This window comes from Equus asinus, chromosome 21 (genome assembly GCF_041296235.1).
Source record: "Equus asinus isolate D_3611 breed Donkey chromosome 21, EquAss-T2T_v2, whole genome shotgun sequence".
NCBI classification, from domain to species: domain Eukaryota; kingdom Metazoa; phylum Chordata; class Mammalia; order Perissodactyla; family Equidae; genus Equus; species Equus asinus.
This window is the reverse complement of record NC_091810.1, coordinates 93,558,875-93,571,562: the sequence shown is the minus strand read 5'-3', so window position 1 is coordinate 93,571,562 and position 12,688 is coordinate 93,558,875. Positions and strand designations below refer to the sequence as shown.

The following is a 12,688-nucleotide window of genomic DNA, read 5'->3' as shown; positions in this document are numbered from 1 at the left end:
CGCCACACTGGGCAGGTCGCTCAACCACAAGGACCCCATTCCCCCATCTATCTAATGAGAAAGTATGTTTCCAAGCTATAATTCTATGACTACTAATGAAGAAAAGGGCACATTAATTACCTTTTTAGGAAAAGAAGAATATCAAAGAAAAATATTTGGAATTTGACTTCTAAATGGTATTACATAAAATAAATCGCTAAAATGAAAAGTTAAAAATATTAGATATAACTAAATAGAAAACTATATTCACTTCACTTAATTCTTCATCCAGGTTTTCATAAAGTGAATGATTAATGTAAAAGATTAATCCCCTCTCGTATTTCTGCAATGCATCCTCGACTGTCCAGTCCACTCGGGCCAAAACTTCAGCCATAGACAAACCAGACATCTTATAGTACGGCAGGGCGAGGTGCGAATGCTGGCTGTCAAGCCTAAAGAGAAGGAAGCAAAAGACCCTCAAATTGGTCATTTTTAAGCCTGGACGTCTATCACATTTGATAATAAAACAGATGTTTTCCAGAAGACAGAAATCTCAAAATACTTTTCTACCGCTTAGTGGTTGGAACAAGCTCCTAAGTTTCATTCTGCATTCACTCTAATTAATGCAGTTTCTTTTTGCCTGCTCATAATAAAAATAGAAAAACAATTCATTAAGTGGATTTTAACATTCATAATGTGGCTCTAAAATAATGGTGTTTATAGGAAGGAAAAGTCTGTTTGAATAATTTATAATCATTCCCATGGGTCAAGTAATCCTTTGAAACAATCATACACAAAAAAATTTATAGGGGCTGGCCCAGTGGCATAGTGGCTCAGTTTGCATGCTCTGCTTCGGCAGCCTGGGGTTCAGGGGTTCAGATCCCAGGCACAGACCTACACACTATTCATCAAGCCATGCTGTGGCAGCATCCCACATACAAAATAGAGGAAGACTGGCACAGATGTTAGCTCAGGGCCAATCCTCCTCAGCAAAAAAAAAAAAAAAAATTTATAGGGGCCAGCCTGGTGGCACAGCAGTTAGGTTCACACATTCCACTTCAGCGGCCTGGGGTTCAGCAGTACGGAGCCCAGGTGCAGACATGGCACCACTTGGCAAGCCATGCTGTGGCAGGCATCCCACATTTAAAAAAAAAAAAAAAAAAAAATTATAAACATCATTCTCAAAAGTATAAATCACTATTCTAGGATCCTAGTGTCCTTTTCTGACATCACAAAAGCATTGACTACTAAGAGTAAAATCACAGACTGTCCAACTCGTATCTCTCTCCCTTCAAGGTAACAGGCAATAAACAAGTCGTATGGCTGTCTCAGGGAATTTCACTGCTCATGGGCCCCCACAAAGGCCTAAAAAGAAACTTCAAATCCCAAGTTAAGTGGTGGGAGACTCATGAACTTGAGATTCACTGCTCATCTAACAAACCGTAACTCCTTGAAGGCAGGGAACAGGTTGTGTTCATCCTTGTACTTCTGAGCTTAGCACAGTACCTGGCACATAGTAGGTGCTCAACAAATGCTTATGGAATAAATGAATAAATGAACCACCTCCCCTCGCGCATTCCCCCATTTATCAGGTAACTACCAGAGAAGGAAAAGTCGTCTGAAGCTCAAGATGGCTTCTCTGACGAGCTTCCTAGGAGCATCACCAACCTGCTGTAGCAGTCTCCCAGGTGCCCACAGCTGTCTTTGAAAGCTTCTAAAAGCTCCGCTTTCTCTCCAGGCTCCAGCTGGCCGGCATCCATCAGGGCAGCTCGCACTAGCAGATGAGCCTCGCTCAGAAGGTGGATGCAGCCCTGGGTCTTTGCAGTCTTGTAGGTATTACTGTAGTCCACCTACAACAAAGACAGCAAACAGCGCGTGTCACTGCACAAAGACTCCCCAGAGTCTCCCGGTTCTATCTACATATTTTGTAAGTAAAGTTAATATTTGGACACATCAAATCATAAAAAAAAAAAGCGGTTATTTATCATTCTAACAGGGCCTAGCTGAAGTGTTTTTCTCCCCTACAACCTACGAGCCAGTTTCATACATACATGATTGTAAACGCTCCTTGTTAAACAGCACGAGGCATTAGAGAAGGTACAAACAGTACTACCATACTAATAATACCGCTAACTTAGCAATAACTTGGTCACGAGTTGCTAAGAACATATCTGAAATAGCTAAGTTTTTTTTAAGTTCTGTGATTTGAATCTTTCTCAAATTCAGACTGAGTATCCTTCCTTTACTTCAGTTTCAGTTGGTGAATTTAGGTCCTACCACATCCATTTCTGGAACTCGCAATGGGCTTTCAAAAATTATCACTAGCTAATGTAAGTCAATCAGAATTTTTAGGCTCCAGGAGGCAAATTATCGAGAAGAGATCTAAGACTTTCAACTCAGCAAGACTAAAAAGGCAGGGCCAAGCTGATGTAATTATCAGCATTAAAATGCCACGGACAGATGAGGCAAAATCTTGACCTGATGATAAAATTACCATCTCCAGTGAGGCGGAAATGGACATCATGCGCCTCCCAACGTGATACCTGAGAAAGACACCGTATCACTGACACGATATCCTGGCCGAAGAGAATATATAACCTGAATCAAATCATGAAAAAAAAAAGGTGGAGGAGAGAAAATACATTTCTCAAAAATATCTACGTCATAAAAAACAAAGGTAGGCTATGAACATATTCCAGATTAAAGAAGGCTAAAGAAACATGACAATTAAATACACTACCCGACGCTAGTCTGGATCCCGGACTGGGGAGGATGCTATTAGGCCATTACTGAGTCAAGTGACAAAACTGGAATGTGAACCACAGACTAGATAAAGTATTGTGTCCACATTAAAGTTCCTGAAGCAAATGACCACACTGTGGTCATGAAGTCAAAGAGCCCGATTCTTAGGACACGCACACTGAAGTATGCAGGGGCATTAGGCTATGACGTATGCAATGTACCTTCCAGTGGATCAGAAAAAAACACACGTACGTGTGTTTAAAAAGGTCAAGAGCATGGGGCCGGCCCAGTGCCATAGCGGTTAAGTGTGCACCTTCCGCTTCGGCGGCCTAGAGTTCACTGGTTGAGATCCTAGGTGCAGACACGGCACCACTTGGCATGCCATGCTGTGGTAGGCGTCCCACATATAAAGTAGAGGAAGATGGGCATGGATGTTAGCTCTGGGCCAGTCTTCCTCAGCAAAAAGAGGAGGCTTGGCAGCAGATGTTAGCTCAGGGCTAATCACGCCACCCCCGCCCCAAAAAAAGGGGAAGAGCAAATAAACAAAGAGACAGAGAAGTGAAAGAGGTATGGTGTTGACTCTGGGTGAACTGTGTGGAGAATATTCAGGTTTCATTTATACTATTCTTATTCTTCCAACTTTTCTGTAAGTTTGAAATTATTTCAAAATAAAGAGTTAAAAAAATTGTCAGGGATGAGTAGGCAGCTGCCACTCTTAGAAAAGGAATAAGGGGGCCGGCCCCGTATCGCAGTGGTTAAGTTCACACACTCCACTTCAGCAGCCCGGGGTTCATGGGTTTGGATCCTGGGTGTGAACCTACACACTGCTCATCAAGCCACACTGTGGTGGTGTCCCACACACAAAACAGAGGCAGACTGGCACAGATGTTAGCTAAGGGCCAATCTTCCTCACCAAAAAAGAAAGAAAGAAAGGAAACAAGGATGCCCACTCTGGGCCCCTGCCCACAGGACAATACTGCAATCTGCAGTGCCCTGGAACAATCTGCTAATATTTCAAATAAGAGCAAGACAGGGATCAATGATCGAAGATTTCTTTCAGCTCCACGTCACGGTTCTCTTTGCTAGGGTTCAAAGTAAAAGCCAAAGGCTGTTTCTGTTTAGACTGGCTAATGGATCTTTGTAGGGTGGGTATGAGTAACGGAGTCTAATTTCATGAAGGGAATTTCTTTCTACTGGCTCCTCAAATGTCAGGAGCTGTGAAAACGAGAAAGGGAAAGAAGATACACACTCCACCGTCAGACAGAACCTGGAAGCTGGTTGGCTGTGGCATTCCGAATGTCTGACAGTCAGAATCAATCTCTGGTCATCAATTCCACTCTACATTTCTACAAATAAGCAACAGAAGTCTGAAAGGAGTACCATTTCTTTGTACAGCTGCACTGGCGAGATGGTATTCACAATGTACAAATTCCACCCAGCCTCAGCTGCAGGAGGTGCTTTGAGCTTAACACTGGTACCTGTTCTAGAACTGAAAGCAAAACAAAGGACAAGAATTGTAAAACAAGACATATTATTAATAAATGGCAATTTTAAATGGTAAATAGTGGATACCTAAAATAATGTAACTTTGAAATCATTTTCATTTAGCATTTTCTTCAGTGATTAACTGCACAGTACATTTTTATTAGTTCACAATGCTACACAGACCTGCAACGTTTAATGTTCTACAACTCTCACGTACTGATAAACCAATCACTTCCAATTCATTCCAGAAGCATTCTTAAATGGGCAATAAGCTCAAAGAATGGGCAAGACTCCTCAAAAGGAAGAGGGACCTGGCTGTGAGACTCCCTATGTCCAGGCTCTCCTGCACGTGGCCTCCCTGAGTCCAGCACGCCCCACACCACAAGTCTGAGCAGAAGCTCCAACAGAGCAACAGGCAAAACATGCACGGCTGAGGGAAAATGCAGAAGACACATTTAACTGGAGGCCTGCTTAAAGCACTAACCTATCTCTTGCTTTCACTACGTGATGCATTTTCTGTAGCATATAATCTTTTTAAACTGTAGACCTTTGACCAAATGAATTTTAAAATAAATAAGGATTTTTTAAAATCATTTAAACATTCGATACCTTTTAAATGTCAAACGTGTAAGATTACAAGTTGTTTTTCCTCTCGCCACCAGCTTTTAGAATGAGTTCAGGCCACTCTGTGCCTACACTAAGCGACCAGTTACCCAAGCCAACCGATTACTCCTGCTGATGGGACAAAGCACAGGCTCAAATAATTTGAAAAAGCAAAAACTCGGGTTAAAAAGAGAAACTGGGGCGCCGGCCCCGTGGCCGAGTGGTTAAGTTCTCACGCTCCGCTTCAGTGGCCCAGGGTTTCGTCAGTTCGAATCCTGGGCGCAGACATGGCACCACTCATCAGGCCACGCTGAGGTGGCGTCCCACATGCTACAACTAGAAGGACCTACAACTAAAAATACGCAACTATTTACCAGGGGGCTTTGGGGAGAAAAAGGAAAAATAAAACTTTAAAAATAAATAAACAAACAAACAAATAAATAAATAAATAAAAATAAATAAAAAAATAAAAACTGATGGTTAACTTGAAATACACTGATGGTTAACTTGAAATACACTGTATGTTTCTTCCCCCAGATTTCTTCTGATTAAATTTCACATAGAGGAATGTTCAAATTAGACTGCATGCCTTACAGTTCACAGTATAGAAAACTCAAACAGAAGCACAACTAGTCTGGAATCAGAGTTAGTGTTATCAAAATGCTATTTTATTTTAAGGTAGATCAGCACATATCTATACATCATGAATGTGCTTTAAGGTAAAAAACGCATCGTTAACTTGTTTTGAATTGAAATACCAGAAAATAATCTTTGGATAAAAATGTAACCACTGGAAGGTAAAAGAAGAAAAAGAGTAAAGAGCCTTCTAGTTCAGATTAACATCTAGGCTCTTCTCACATGTTAATTATACAGAAAAGCATGTCCTTCAACGTCTTCTTTGAAATACCACAGATTTTTATTGAAACTATTTTACCACTCATTTTCTTCTAAAAGTTCAAGGTCAGTTATGAAGAATATTATAGAGGTCATTAGAACCTTCTTTTCTTACTCTGGAAAAAGAACACCATAGAAAACCATCTGATCATTCAAAGTTTTGATTTAAAAAAAGATACACTAAGACACACACAATATCCCAGGACCGATTCATTCCAGAAACACTGGCAGGACTATCTGGCAGTGTGGGGTGCTTACAGAAGCCTCTTGGGTGACTCTCTTCTCTCTGGCGCGGCCTCAGGGCTGGCCTTGGTCAAAAGTACCACGTGGTTTTTAAAGTGACAGATGGCTTTCAAGCCTATGAAAAGCTGTATCCTTAAAGCACAGACATCCATACTGACAGGTGGGCAAGCCTAGCAAAGGAAAAAGCACAAATTAGCCAAGGAATAAAGTACATGAACTTTAATCTTCAAAAATCAATCTACTGGATAAAAATCTCTCCTTCTCCTCCCGTCCCCAAAATAATCCAAATTCTCATTCTTATCAGAGCGAGGAGGTTATCCTAGCCAAACTTATGTACCCCATATCTATTTCATACCTGCCCGCCAAAGGGCTACTCAGTGCTTGGGGACTTAATGAAGGCAGGAAGCAGGGACACCTGAGGCCCTCACAGCTGCGGGAACTCCCGGACGCGGCCCAGAGCGGCTCCTGGAGCGCAGCCATGGGCTTGTAACCTGCCACCCGGGGACTCCCCACTTGTGGGCTGGCTCGGGCGTAAGCCCAAATGTGGGTTCTAGGCAAAACCAGACACTGTAAGAGGACATTCTACTGCACGTTGAGCACATAAATGGTTTCTGAGTGTGTGGGTGTACGAGAGAAGTGCTTGCACACTCAGATGGCTCCTCAGGTGGGAACACTGCCTGGAATGGCTCACAGGCTGGGGTGTGTCAGGTAAGCTGAAGGAAGCCCTGGACCAGGAGCCAGGCTCCTTTCCTTATACAGGACCATTAACTCAAGTAGAATGGATAAGGAAGATAATGGAAGAGCTCTTTGTGGGAGCTCACAAAATGCTGCCAGGCGTCTTCCCTCTCCTCCAGTAATTCTCCAGCAATTCTGAGCTCATCTTCACCACCCCTTTGCACAAAGTGCTCGGGGAAACACCTCCGTCTATGTTTCATTCCTAAGAATGGTTAAGATGGCCTTGGCTAGTGCTGAGGAGTCGGAATCTCAGAGGAAAGGGAGAAAAAGACCACGTGCGCCCTCGACCAGGCTCCAAGGTTGGGGAATCTTTTGCACACACCACAGCTCCTGAAGCCTGAGTCAGCAAGCGGGCTCCATGACTGCATGCTTGTCCGGGTGGCATCTCGGATTTCAGAATAGGGGAACCACAGAACAGGGGGAGCCACAGGCGTGACCATCCCTGCCCTTCCCCCGCCACCCTCGGGAGGACTGGCCTCAGGGCAGCAGGCCCTCCCCCAGCTGCCGTGCCTTTTTTTTTTTTTTTTTTAAAGATTTTATTTTTTCCTTTTTCTCCTCAAAGCCCCCCGGTACATAGTTGTGTATTCTTCGTTGTGGGTTCTTCTAGTTGTGGCATGTGGGACGCTGCCTCAGCGTGGTCTGATGAGCAGTGCCATGTCCGCGCCCAGGATTCGAACTAACGAAACACTGGGCCGCCTGCAGCGGAGCATGCGAACTTAACCACTCGGCCACGGGGCCAGCCCCTGCCGTGCCTCTTTTTTCCTCCCCCTTCTCTGCCTTGATTCTTCCCTCTGAGAAGACCTGGAATTATGATTTTTTTTTCAAATGTAGGGTGATTCCATCTCAATCTACTATGCACCCCTCACTCCACCATCACCACGGACATAAGCCTAAGTCATTCCGAGGTTTAAAACAAAAAACAAGCAAAGTGCGGGGAGAAGTGAAGTTCAAAGACTCTGTCAGCTTCCTACTTTTACAAGGGACATAACTTTCTTTTTAAAATAATCTCTGGAAAAAGCTCTGTGTGCATCTTAAACGCAGGCAGCAAAGGCCTGGGAAACCTGCGATCTGCTTTCCCAAGAGGCTGAAGGCGGGCGGGCAGCCTGGGAAGGCAGGCCAAAGCAAAGGAGGCACCGAGAGCTCAGTCTGCAATTCCTGTAAAATGCTCTCACAGAGCGCAACTGGGGCAACGGGGACGGTGGCAGAGTGCCTCAGACACATCAGGCACCACACAGGCAGCCGGCCTGTTGACGTAACCATCATTACTGAACACTTATTTTTTCCAGAAAAAGGTGTCCCAGGTGCCAGATGGACATAAACTGATTTGTGAAATAGAGGCCATCGTAAGCTGGGGTGCCCTGCAGGGTGTACGTTGACAACAAACATCCATCCCAACAGCTTACACTTCAGAGGTAAAAAGCATAGGATGCGTATTATGAAAACGACCAGTATATTTCTGAGAACAGAAATTCAAGGTCAGAAAATATAGAATTTCATCATAAAATTGTCTATGTTCATTTTGTGGTCAGGAGCTTTCCAGAGACTAAGCATATGACTCCTCACTAAAAACGAGGCTATTGATCCAGCATATCCATTAACTCTCAGATTAAGACTATGGAAATACAGAAGGTGGTCGAAGGCTTGTAAAATGACAGAAGAATTATAGGCATATCTGAGAACAGTATAAATAATCAGTATATTAACAGTATAAAAAATCAGTTTAGTGCACTGTATTCAGTTTTTTTGTTTCCTTTTTTTTTCTGCTTTTTCTCCCCAAATCCCCCCAGTACATAGCTGTATGTTTTAGTTGTGGGTCTCTCTAGTTGCGGCATGTGGGACGCCGCCCCAGCATGGCCTGATGAGTGGTGCCATGTCCGCGCCCAGGATGCAAACCAGCGAAAGCCTGGGCCGCTGAAGCGGAGCGTGCAAACCCAACCACTCAGCCACGGGGCCAGCCCCTGTGTTCAGTTTTGTGCTCCTGAATATACTGATTTCTGTACTGTTTTGTTAACTGCTCTACACAATTGCTGCCAATAAAAAAAATAAATTAAAAAAATAAAAGAATAAAACTGTAGTTATCTACAGTGGTGAAGTGCTCTCTCTGAAGGTAGACTATACGTATTCTTTATTAAACTTTAAAAACTATTCACTATACCTAAATTCTAAGTGAAATGTTTTCAAAGTAATCTTAAAAACTGTCACCTAAACCATGAATTGCAAAGTGCTTATTTTCCATCCCAAAGTTCTACTTCAATAAACAAGATCTTAAGACCGTCAACGTTTGCCAAGCTCAGACCCAAGGGCAAATTTGCAAGCACTCATTTGTTCCCCTTTGCTCTTAAGGTTTCGCTGTCATCACAGCCAGTTCTAACCTTCAGGGTGGTGTCCACGTATGGGTCCTCCTCCCGGGCTGCCGCCGCGCTGCACCGCACGGTGAAACACTGCAGGTTGTTACTGAGGGAGAGGAGAGAGGCCGCTGAGCAGAGCCGAGGCCCATGACCCACATGCCCACAGCTAGAAGGATTTCACAGGTGAGCAGAGCAATGGCGGGGGGTGGGAGAAGACGCAAGTATCTGTCAAATGCTGACAAGTCAGACTTCCTCTTAACAAGAAGAGTACCTCAGAATCCCCAGGGACTGTTTTTTAAAATAAATAACTGGTCACACCTCACTCTGCTGAATGTCATCTCTAGGGGCTGAATCTAGACAGGTCTATGTCTACAAAGCTCCACATGTGGCCCTGACATATACTCCTAGTTAAGAACCATAGACCTGGGTCAATACCCTCAATTTATAGACAAAATGGCACCCCTAGGATCTGCCCAAAGTAGAGAGAGGTGACTATCAAAGCCAAGATGAGCATGTGCGTTCCCTGACTGTTATTCTATCCACCGAGCCTGGGTTATACTGGGCAGCACACTTGCGTTATGCAAACACAAATCCAGCCAGAGACTGTCTGAGGGCATCTTCAGCATTAACTAGTTCAGCACTAAGCAGCTCGTTTTAAAGACTAGGGCATGGAAGGTTCAGGACTGGTCCAAGGCCTCCCTGGAGAATGGAGCCAAATCAGATCTGGGTCTCCTTATTCCTCCAGCTCTTTCCACAACCCTAGGCTGCCTCTATACAGTAAAACAACGTAGGACCCCAGTAAGTACACAATAGAAGCCTGGTGACTGGCGGATAAGTCAGCACTCCAATACTGACATGAAAAGCAGCAGTTAACTTAGAAATTACTACAAAATCCATCTCATAGTGGGTTCATAGAAACAATTTTTAAAAACAAATTAGAAAGTGGGAGAAGTAAAAATGAACTCTGTTGAAATAAAAAAATAAAGCAAACCTAACAATGACCTTAAAATAGAAGAAATACTTCTTTAACAAGAAAGGCATGCTGACATTTTCACAGCCGCGAGACTGCACAATGGAGGCAAGAGCTATCGGTCGGGACTCGCCGTCTGTTTGCTGGGGCTTCCACTTCAGCCCCCGCCCACTGCCACCTCTGTCCATTTCCACAGTGCTCTAGGACACAACTTCTGGAGTCATGGCAACAGCTGGGAGAGCAGCAGCACCACTACTCTGGAGGAAAGAGTGAGTGCCCTCAGGAAGAAAACTGAACGGAAGGGACTTGGAGACAGCAGGGCACCTGCAGTGGGGCCAGAATGACAAGTGAGAGTAGCTATGACCACAAAGGGAAATGACCTTCAAGTTCTAGAGGTAAAAAGCCCAAGTACTCATTCTCACCTCCACCAGCAGTAATCCAGCCATTGGCTAGTGTTGGAATATAGCGGCAGTGTAAGAGAAGACTGAAGGGAGCCGAAAGCATTGGCATGGAAAGATGTCCAGGATATGCTGCTAGGGAAGCAGTATGCTGCTGAACAGTGCACAGCATACGACCCACCTCTGTTATATAACTACTGCTATTCTAACTTCTAACACTTCCCTAGTCAAGTTAATGATGTCGGAGTATCTTTTGGTGCTGGTATTTAGAAAAGCTTCAATAATGTCCTACCTGGAAGCAGGCAAAACCCACACATTTTAAGTCTCTTCAAATCCTCATAATGCTATGGTTTTCAGGATTCTACATTTCAAACTGGTTCATGACTGATACTTGAGAGAAGGAGGAATAAGTTTAGAGGGTCCACTCACTGAATTCTCAGTGTCCTGAACATCTACGCAATCACAGGGAGAAAAGGTAGCCTTTTGCATCAAAATTTGGGGACAGAAATTCACATTTTACACCTTTCTCCCTCTCATTTTTCCTTGGTTTCTGAGATGCTGTAGTTTCCTAGGTTCTTCCGCATCCTTGAAGATCCTTCTCTTCCCCCCTCTGCTTCCTAAATATGACCTTCCCCACAAGTTAGTTCCCCATCTACTCTTCTCTGTCTCTATTCTCTTGGGGCCAGGCTCACTACTTTGATAATCAGCTCTCTTTTGGCGGTAATAAAATGTCTAAGCTTCCCTCTCTTCCCTAATCTTCAGTCCTATGTGTCTAAAGCCTACTTAAGATTTCCTTTCAATATTCTCTAAGCACCTCAAACCCAAATGTCTAAACAAAACTTCTCTTTTGCCCCACACTGCACCAGCCTCCACTCTTTCATAAAAGCAGGCTCAAAACTCTGGTGGGGTTTTTCATGCCTCCTCCATTCCCATTATCCCGTCAGATACCAAGTGTTGTAGTGGTCTCCTTGAAGCCTCTCCCATGCATTCTTCCTTCTCCTCTCACTGCAACTGCTCTGCCCAAATACAGACCCCATTATCCTTCCCCGAACCATGTCAACAGCTTATTCACCTATGTTCAATCCATCCTCCACAATGGCCATCATTAACTTTCCCAAAGCAATGCTCTGATCATCTCACTTTCTTTGGTCAAAACCTTAAAAAAATACCTTAGTTTAATTTCCAAAGCCCTGAGCTATCTCTCAAGCATTATTTGCACCATTTCTCTACGTTTCAACTTCTTTATTTTTAAAGAACATCACTACACAACACTTTGGAAATTGAAAAGACTAGCTACCTCCATACTGTTCACTTAAGAAACACACAATAGCATTTGAGAGCAGGAAGAGAAGAGAGCATCCCTATTAGGAGAGGGTTTCAGAATCTCCAGGTGGGTCCTGCGCTGTTTCAAACATATTCCAGCAACTGCTGGAGATTCTGATACGACCACTCAGCCAAAAAAACCAATCACCGTCCCATCCAACTAATTATTGGACGCTCCTGCAAAACTGGACCTAGCCTTTGTTGGCAGTCTTCCCTCTATCTATAACGCCCTTCCCTTCCAATCTCCATCTGTCCAATGCTAACCAGCTTTCAGGACTCATTTCAAACACAAAAAACTTTTCCTGTGTGACTCAGCCAGAAGTAATTTCCCTCCAACCACAGCCTACTCTACTTTCACAAAGTCTTAAGACATTTTTCACAAATCTCCCCGTGTCTGTGTCCCCTGCGTGTGTCTCCGGCCCTCTCTTATGTTGTTGCTTTAGAAAGTGGATGGTCTATCTTATTTACGGTTGCTTGGCCAGAGGGCCCAGGGCAGGGCCTTGCACATAATCTAAGCTCAAAAAACAGGAAACAGAACCAAAAGCATCACTTACTACTGAGATGAAAGGAAATGAGATTAAAGTCCTGCTCAGGAACCCAGTTGACATGTCAGCATACTAGAGGAAGACAGCTCGGAAGACATCTGCCACCAACTAGCCACATGACCTGGACCAAGCCCAACCTTTGGATTATTCCCCCATCAATGCTAATCAGAAGGTAGAATCAGATAGCCTTTCTGGCCCCATCACAGTTCTAAACCATTATGAAATATCTCAACTCATTCAGAAAGGATACAACAGCAATGAAAACAAATTAGGAAATCTAAAAAGAAATCTAAACAAATGCCCTGGTTGGCCCCACTGACTTTTTATTAGAATTCCTTATGAAAATCCCCCCTCAAGAACCTTACACTTCCTTACAAAGATCCCCATCCAGTCTAAGAAAATAAAACAAAGGCAGAACCAGAA

The 12,688-nt window shown here is 43.8% G+C and overlaps 1 protein-coding gene across 6 annotated transcripts in view; it reads right to left on the bottom strand.

Moving 5' to 3' along the window:
- The window catches only part of HPS3 (HPS3 biogenesis of lysosomal organelles complex 2 subunit 1), a 38,642-nt gene that overhangs the window by 14,155 nt on the left and 11,799 nt on the right, over positions 1 to 12,688 (bottom strand). For all 6 annotated transcript variants that reach the window (XR_011496669.1, XR_011496671.1, XR_011496670.1 and 3 more), the window contains exons 6-10: positions 9,054 to 9,135; positions 5,962 to 6,116; positions 4,102 to 4,210; positions 1,648 to 1,829; positions 251 to 431 (exon numbers count right to left, since the gene is read on the bottom strand). Coding sequence is in view for 2 of the 6 variants with exons in the window: in XM_070493632.1 (XP_070349733.1) it covers positions 251 to 431; positions 1,648 to 1,829; positions 4,102 to 4,210; positions 5,962 to 6,116; positions 9,054 to 9,135 (709 nt within the window). In the remaining 4 variants the exon portion in view is untranslated. The remainder of the gene's footprint in view (positions 1 to 250; positions 432 to 1,647; positions 1,830 to 4,101; positions 4,211 to 5,961; positions 6,117 to 9,053; positions 9,136 to 12,688) is intronic.